Source organism: Vigna unguiculata, chromosome 5 (assembly GCF_037176805.1).
Source record: "Vigna unguiculata cultivar grain cowpea cultivar isolate G323 ecotype 2 chromosome 5, ASM3717680v1, whole genome shotgun sequence".
NCBI lineage: Eukaryota > Viridiplantae > Streptophyta > Magnoliopsida > Fabales > Fabaceae > Vigna > Vigna unguiculata.
In genome coordinates, this window is record NC_140796.1 from 13,299,435 (window position 1) to 13,308,310 (window position 8,876).

The following is an 8,876-nucleotide window of genomic DNA, read 5'->3' on the forward strand; positions in this document are numbered from 1 at the left end:
AAAGTTTGTCTCATAGTGAAAATGTGTCACCAACAACAGTTACCATCAGAAACAAAATATATAGTCAAAAGCCTTCATGAGAGGAGAAGAAGAACATTGTGAACAGAAAATCATAATAAGAAAATATATTACTGACACTACTTCTCTTCAACTTTTATTTGCAGATAGCATAGAATCAAGTGTGTAAGAGAAATAATGCAATGCAATGATGACTAGCAGAAGTGTTCATAATTTTATCTTGCTTTTCTGCCGCTGACTTCAAGTATGATGAATGTGACAGATAGAGTTTTAATGTTAGATAACCCTTTTTAACATCTCATATTCAGAGCAGTTATCTATTCTATGTGCTACAAAATTAGGTTCTACATGTAGGATCTACCAGTGTTTTTGGTTTCGGCAAGGGTGATATTAATGAAGCTTCTTTTTCCTTTTTCACAGTCTAATTTCTACACTTGACGTGACACTTCACTCTCCCTTCACTACAAGTTCACACAAAAAATATATGTGAAATGCAATAATGCATAACTCAGAAAGTTCATGTTATTTCAGCAAAATCCTCCTAAACAAAAGTCATCTCAACATAATAAGAGATTAACTGTACGTAGTTTATTAAAAAAGTTAAAAATAAATTCGTCTATTTAAGAAAGACAAGAATCAAAAGGACAAGAAAATCATTAATTTTTTCAAAAGAAAAACAGTGTACAAATGCATTAGGTTTTGCTAGAACTTTTTCTCCACTTGCAAGATCATGTATAGTTTGGTCAGCCTCAGATCTCAGGCACGTGCACTGTTTCATTGAAGTCAAAATGCCATGCTCAAAATACTCATTAATTTACCACACCACACACATATCTCACAATTCTGTTCTGCTTTTGTCTTTGGTGTCTCATGAAATTTGGGAATCTCATAGTTGAATTGCTTCATCAGATTCTCCACTTTCTTTATCAGTTCATGCTCTACCATATCACCAGAACGAGTAGGATCTTGGATTCTGTATCTCTGTCACCATCTGCATACAAATAATCACTAACCAGGGACAATTATTGACTTTTAATATAAGGAGCAGAATAAAATATATCATTAATATAAGATCAGATATAAATGGAAATCTTCATATTCATGCTTAAATCTTTATATATATATATATAGAAGATATAATCATATTCAAATCTGATAGGAACACTGAGGGTTAATGCAGATACAAATTCACAGTAAATTACATTAACTTTGATCAATTGGTTTAAACTAGTAGTGATAAAGAGTACAAAAACTTGAATGAATGTATTGATTTGGTGAAGGAGAAAAAAGAAGGTAGCAATAAAAACCTTCATAAATGCTTCACAGGCCGTTTCTGTGTTAACTCAGCAAAGTCAAAAGCACCCTAATGAGTTGCCATTACTATTTCAATTTAAAAACAACAACATATTCCCTCTTATAAACTCTTCCTTGTTCAAACTCACCACTCCTAAAATAAAGAAACTGTTCTCCTTACAAACTCTTCCTCATTCAAACTCAACACTCCTAAAATAATAAGCATAACTCTCTCTCCCACCCTTTTACTCAAACTCATAGTCAACTCATCCATAGAAAGAAAAAAAAAATGGAACCGTGAAAGAAAAACCACCATGAACTAACCACAAGAAAACAACATTTGCATTTTATAATTTTAAGGAAGTGCTACAAAGTCAACACCCCTTCCTCTTCCCTCTTGCAGAAACCCTGTTTTCCTCTGTTTTTTTCTCTCCTCTGTTCTTTCTGCAATGCAAGATCTTCCATTTTCAGCATTGCCACACCCTTATCCAAAGCTTAAAACTTGAACCCCCCATTCTTTTCCACTCTCCAATGGGTAATCTAATCGGCAACCTCTGCCTCTGTTCCTCCGGCGACCGCTCCGGAAGGTTCGAGAACAGAGCTTCCTTCCTTTCCAAGCAAAACCAGAATTCCCTCGGAAACTCTATTTGCTATGTGAGACCCGACACGTGTCGGTTCTCCAGCGAGGCGTTTTCTGACGATGATGACACCCTCATCACTTTCCGGTCGGTTTCCGGCGCTACCGTGAGTGCAAACACGTCGGCGACGCCTTCAACTTCGCTCGATGATTCACTTCAACACAGCACCGTTTTGGATTCCTCTGCCTCGTTTGAGAGCTCTGGCTCCTTCACTTCTACTTTGGTGCCTTTTCAGCATCAACACGTTCATCGTGGATTCTCTCTGGGAGGGTGTTCGGAAAGAGGGTTATATTGGGGTCCTCGTGATCGTGTGATGAACGATGAAGGGTCCATCGAGAAAGATTCTTCTGAGGTAGCAATGAACAAGGGAAAGGGAAGTAAAAGACATTGGAAAAAGGTTCTGAGAAAGATTTCCATTGGGGGAATGTCTGTTTTCAAGAACAATGATAATACTAATGCAAGAGTGAGTTGCAGCACTAGTTTGAGTGCTGAGACGAGTTTGCATGGTGTGGAGGTTGATGATAACTATTTGGATAGTGATGTGTTGATGGGGTGTGAGAATCTTCATTGGGCTCAAGGGAGAGCGGGTGAGGATCGTTTGCATATTGTGATTTGTGAGGATCATGGATGGGTTTTTGTGGGGATTTATGATGGGTTTAATGGCCCTGATGCCACTGATTTTCTTCTCAACAATTTGTTTTATGCCGTGAATGATGAGCTCAAGGAGATGTTGTGTGGTCACAACAAGTTTGAGCTCAAGGATTCAGACTCTTTGGAGCTGAGGGAGAAGGTGTTGTTTAGGGGAAATGGAGTGGTTGATGGTTGTTGTTCTTCAGGTGATAATAGAGAAAATTATCCAATAGAAAATGGAGAGTTGAATTTGGAATGTGAGTCAGAAAGAGTAGAGGGAATGAATGGGATAAACAGTGAAAGAGTGGATTTGAGTCACTCAGAAGTATTACAGGCTCTATCAGAGTCATTGAGGAAGACTGAGGATGTTTTTATGAGGACTGCTGAAGAGATGATTGGTCACAACCCTGTGTTGGCTATGATGGGTTCTTGTGTTTTGGTGATGTTGATGAAGGGTCAAGATGTTTACCTGATGAATGTGGGAGATAGCCGTGCTGTGTTGGCCACTCACAGTGGGGAATCTCTACAGCTCACCAAGGAGCATAGCACTCAAGTGAAAGAGGTAGCTTGTGCTTGTGCAATGCAACTTGTTTTCTGAGCAATGTATGAATGAATGAAGGTTGGTGTTTTAGTTCATATGACATAGTTTGTGAGACCTTTGTTAATCTCAGGAGGTTTACAGAATCAGGAAGGAGCATCCTGATGACCCTTTAGCAGTAACTAGAGGCCGAGTGAAGGGTCGCTTGAGTGTCACAAGGGCTTTTGGGGCAGGGTTCCTTAAGCAGGTACTATAGTCTTTGCTGAAGTACTTGCATTACTGCATAAAATGCACAGTTAGGTGTGAAAATTATTCATGACAATTTGATATATAACTAAGCTTAATGGCACTATGCAATCTATTTCACCGACTTTATTATCTAGTGAAATAATACTTTCTTATTTTCCTAGTTGGATCTTGAAGTATCTCTACTAGTTTCAGTGTAATAGATCAGTTATAAATCTAATTATCAGTCTGAGATTTAGCACCCTTAAAATTATGTCTTTCTTCAAAAACATGTTTAGGATTTTCTTCGTGTTGTTAGTGCATAATAAAATGCAATGCTGGGTTCATACTCTTATTCTTTACTGTTACATTGAATTAGGTCATTGGTTACTCTTCAAAAAGTAAAAATAAGACAACTGAACTTTGGGAAGACTCAATCATAATTCATAGCACATCTTGCATGTCAACATTTGCAATTGCTACTGCAATGGACCACTATATTTCACTTTAATTGCTTGATTACTTCACTGTTCTATATATACAACAATGCATGACTTTGTTGGTCCATTTTGCAGCCTAAGCAAAACAATGCAGTATTAGAGACTTTCAGAGTGAGCTACATAGGGGAATCTCCATACATCACATGTTTCCCTTCACTCCACCACCACAAGCTCAATCCAAATGACAAGTTCCTCATACTGTCTTCAGATGGACTCTACCAATACTTCACCAACGAAGAAGCAGCTGCCAAAGTAGAGTCATTCATCACCATGTTTCCTGATAGAGATCCTGCACAACTTCTCATTGAAGAAGCATTAGATAGAGCAGCAAAAAGGGCTGGTATATTTAAAGCACTTTTTTTTGCCTCTATTTTTCAACATGAAAGGAATTCACAAGTCAAAACAATCTTAGTGAGTCTCACTTTCATTTTTGCAGGTTTGGAGTTCCATGAACTGCTTGATATTCCACAGGGGGAACGCCGTCATTACCATGATGACATTTCCATTGTCATAATCTCCTTAGAGGGAAAAATATGGCGTTCATTGGTGTAAATTTGCAGATCGGATTATGAGTATAGCAACTAAGCACACAGAGTCTTTGACACTTTCTGAAACTTTGGGAAATTCCTTCTAGTTCTTCTTTTGTTACCCTTTTTGACATATTTTTTTAATACCAATGATCCAACACTAAGGGCAATCTACACTTAAAATTCCTTCTAGAAAGACCAGTTTTGTGTTGATGACCAATTAATTTGTTTGGTTTTTTTTGTTCAGAGGTAGATCTACGTTCCAAGGGAGATATTTTAGAATTTAAAAACGTTGTCATAACCTGATCACAAAAGTCAACGCCCATTGTTTTTCTCCAATGATACCAAAATGGCAGGCAGTTGACAAAATATCCTTATTTATGTGCTAAATATCAAGGATTTAAAGTTATCAGTTTCAAACGATAAGAAGCTGTTAGAAGGGTCCAGAAAATAGTTTGATCTCAAAGTTCTAACGAATTCAAAAGGCATAGTCAACCTATTAAGGAGAAGGAAATTGTAGATTTGGATATAGTAGGTTAATAGTCCAAGAAATTGCTCTTTTAAATTCAAACTTTGCATGGTTGAAATTAGCTGTTACTTATATAAAATCTCGGTCAAATTCGTTTTGAAAGCTAAGTTATACTTTACTGGAAGAAATAGTGTACACCATATGACAGTTTTTTTCTTCTACTTGTTTAAACTGCAATCGGTTTCAGCAAAACACGTACAATCATGCGTGGCAATAAGGAAAATTCAAGAAGCAATCTATCATAACTTCAACTACAACACGTATATGATAAGCACAAAGGTTGTAAAAGACAATGCTGTGGGTCTGAGGTATTAAATTCTCCATACTTGAATTTCATTGGTCAATTTAATTTCTTGTATAAAAACAGATTTTTAAATGAGCTTTCGAATAGTTGGTTTATTATAACAATTGGTGTTTTTTTTTTCTTTGATATATATGTTCTTCCTAGCTATACAATTATTGTTAAAGAAATCAACAAAACTGGTTTGATTGGAAAAATTATGAATGGATTAGGTAGATGATTTGTTTACCCCAAAAAAACTACTAATTTCAAAATTAATGGGCTGGTCGTCCAAAATTGATTACGAAAAATTTCGAGAAACCAGTTTAAATTTTTAAAAATTTTCGGTTGTTATAACTCAATATCTAACATTGTTTACAGAAGTACTACTACTGATTCTTTTTTTATTTTTTATTCTGAACATACAAATAACTTTTAGTTTGTAAACCTAATCTACCTGTGTTTGAAGATTTCGTCTCAAATTAATTTGACTAGAATAAAAGATAAGTAAAGTCTGACAAAATAAAACTCGGACAATGTCAAATTATTCCACGAATTAAGCACTCAACTCCTTGGTTTACATGACATATAACAATCTTTTTACATCAATTTATTGTTTTACCTTAGTTCATTTACCGATTTTGCCTTCGTTTATTATTTAATATACATATATAATTAAAATTGGTACGCAACAATGACATAATATAGGACGACTTGTCATAGTTTTAAACAAAACGAATTAATGAAACATAAAAAAACGCAAATCGAAATAGTTTGAACCTTCTCAGAGAAAGTTTGAAGCGTTCCAATGCCTTAGATCTCAACTGCAACAACTTGACTTTTACAAATGTGTGTTTGAAGTTGGGTGAAATTTCCAAAGAAATAAAGGTACCAAAAAGTGCCCAGCTGGAGATTCTGAAGATTGAGGACAGCACAACGTGCTAACTATAATGAAGAAACTTATAAGACTACCAAATGAAGATATTGAAAAAGCTACATAATTATATAGAATTGAAAATAATGAAGCTAAGTTATTCCATTCAAGCAAGAAATGATGCACACTAGAGCCTGATTTTGTTCCAGAGTGCTCATTCTCCTTCATCCTTGGGACTGAATCTTCCAGCGAAGGTCACTGACAATGTGATGTCACAGTTACATCCTGTGAGCATGGCGCAGAACTAAATCTTGGATCTTCCAAATTCTCAAGCTCTTTCTTTCAACTTATTCTCTCACTTCCCAAGTTTTTCCCCCTATTATACAGACACTCTCAATATAATGTATTCTTACTGAAGAATATTTGTATAATTTAACACAACTGAATTGGCTACCATATTAGACTCAAAAGTTACAAAGACCAACATTATACGATGCAGGCTAAACCATAGGCATGGGAAAGAATATCAACATTTTCCTTTTGATGTTACTTTTCTATTACCACATTGACATCATTCCAAATACCAATGCAATTTGCCAACCCAGAATAGCATCAGGAAAATTTGCTTGCAGTCAGTGGCATGCTTATAATAGATGCAGCTTACTAGGAATGAAACCAACCAAGTGCTTGAGCAGTTGAACCCTCGAATGATTAGATTATGTTTCATTACTTGAATCGAATCGCAAAACAGACTCACTAAACAAGAATCAGTAATGGAATGAGAATCCCATAGCTATTTGACAGCTCAGGCTCACTTTCCGAACTTGTTTCACTCTCCAAGCACGCCACAAAGGGATTGAGATACATGCAATGCAACATACAAAACATGCATCGATTCCCTTTGATTCAGAAATTCAATCCCCTTTGGTGGTCAACTTCCAAAGATCAAACACGAAAGCACATCCCAGAGTTTCTTTTATCACACTGCATTCTCTGTCAATATCCTATCCAGTTTAGCTGCATTGCCATCTAAATTGATCACAAGTTTTAACAAAAGTTCCCACAAGTCCCCATCAACTCCAGAAGTCATGGCCAACAAAACTACCTTCTCGATTTCCTCTTTCTTTCCTCCTGAAACAGAAATCCCATCAACCAATATGGAGTATGTTGATTTGTTAGGCAAGCATCCACTCTCCACCATCTCCTCCAGCACTCTGATACCCTCCTTCACATTCCCAACCTTACAAAACCCTTTAATCAACACATTGTAAGTATATGCATTTGGAGCTCTACCCTTTTCCACCATGTCATCCCACAGCCTCGCTGCCTCACAAAGCTTCCCTCTCTCACACATTCCCACAATCAGTGTGTTATAAGTCAACAAACTCGCAACCTCCCCCTTCTCCAGTTCATCCAACACTCCTCTTGCCTCCACCACCTTCCCCTCCTTGCAAAGCCAATGCACAATCGTACTCACCACCGCGCCACCAACCTCAATCCCTTTCCTCACCATCCCCCTACACATCGCCCAAGCCCTCTCCACACTCCCCTCCTCACACAACAAATCAACAACTCTACAACACAACACCGAATTTGGCACAAACCCTTTTGCAACCATATCCTCAAGCAAGTTCACAGCCTCCCCAGATTTCCTCCCCTTACAATAAGCCTCAATCATGACACCATAAGTAACCTCATTAGCTTGAACCCTATTCTCCTCCATCAAATCCATAACCCTAATTGCCTCCACAAACTTTCCCATCCTACAAAATCCACTCATCAAAACAGTGTAGGTGGTTGCATCAGGCACCCACCCTCTATCCAAAATCTCCCCAAAAACCTTCATAGCACTCTCCATATCACCCGTAAACACATACCCACCCAACACAGTTGTATAACTAACCACATTGGGAACCAAACCCATCAAACCCATCTCATCCAAAACCCTAACCGCAACATCAACTTCATTGCTCTTACACAGAGCCTTGAGCAAAATGTTGCAGCTAACAACGTCAGGCACAATTCCGAATTTTTCCGCAGAGCTTTTAAACACAGAGTGCGCTAAACGGTACCGTTTGTTCTGAACCAGCGCGTTCAGGAGCGCGTTGAGGGATTTGACGGAGGTTCGGACGCGGAGGGGTTGCAGTTTGAGGAAGAGGCGGACGGCCGATAGGGGTTTTCCGGCAAGGCCGTATGCGCGGATGAGGATGACAAGTGAGGGTTCCGGCGGCGGATTGGGAAGGCGCGTGAGGAGGGACTCGAGGATGGAGAAGCGGCGGGCGCGTGAGAGTTTGAGGAAGAGCGCATGGAGGGGTTGCGGCGCGTAAGAGAGGGAAGGGTAGAGGGATTGGGCGTGGTGGAAGATTTGGAGAGAGAGGTCGGGGTCGTGCTGGCGGGAGATGAGGGAGGCGAGGTTGAGAGGAGTGAGGCGGCGAGGCCAAGGGTGGACTGGGGGCCGGATGGTGAAAGATGGGGGAGGAAGCGGCGAGGCAGGAACGCTGTTTGCGGCGATGGCGGCGGAGACGGCGGTGGAAAATGGGTGGCGCTGCCGCCGGGATATGCCGGACAGTGTGGACTGGAACATTAGCAAATGAAAGAGGAACTGCAATGTTTCATAACTTAAAAGATTAAATATACTTTTTTTCCAATTTTTCGTAAAGTTTATTTTGTTTGGTTCTATTTTTTTTTAAGGTTTAATTAATCGTAAGGTACCAGTTTGGTGATAGTGTGTCAAATTGATATCCGATTTTAAAAAAGTGTTAATTGCGTACCCAAATATATTTATGTGTCCATCCCGTTAAATTGTGACAAACGGTGTTAAAAA

The 8,876-nt window shown here is 38.7% G+C and overlaps 2 protein-coding genes across 2 annotated transcripts; one reads left to right on the forward strand and one right to left on the reverse strand.

Annotated features, from left to right (window-relative positions):
* Window positions 1–1,490: 1,490 nt before the first annotated feature.
* LOC114185441 (putative protein phosphatase 2C 4) lies at window positions 1,491–4,533 on the forward strand. The gene is made up of 4 exons (XM_028073164.2): window positions 1,491–3,141; window positions 3,251–3,364; window positions 3,918–4,182; window positions 4,279–4,533. Exons 1-4 carry the CDS (start codon window positions 1,843–1,845, stop codon window positions 4,392–4,394), a joined length of 1,794 nt encoding a protein of 597 aa, XP_027928965.1. The 5' UTR covers window positions 1,491–1,842; the 3' UTR covers window positions 4,395–4,533.
* A 1,415-nt stretch (window positions 4,534–5,948) lies between these two features.
* LOC114185442 (Pentatricopeptide repeat (PPR-like) superfamily protein) lies at window positions 5,949–8,664 on the reverse strand. Its single transcript, XM_028073165.2, has one exon. The coding sequence runs from the start codon at window positions 8,634–8,636 to the stop codon at window positions 7,032–7,034; it is 1,605 nt and encodes a 534-aa protein (XP_027928966.1). The 5' UTR covers window positions 8,637–8,664; the 3' UTR covers window positions 5,949–7,031.
* Between the last annotated feature and the right edge of the window lie 212 nt (window positions 8,665–8,876).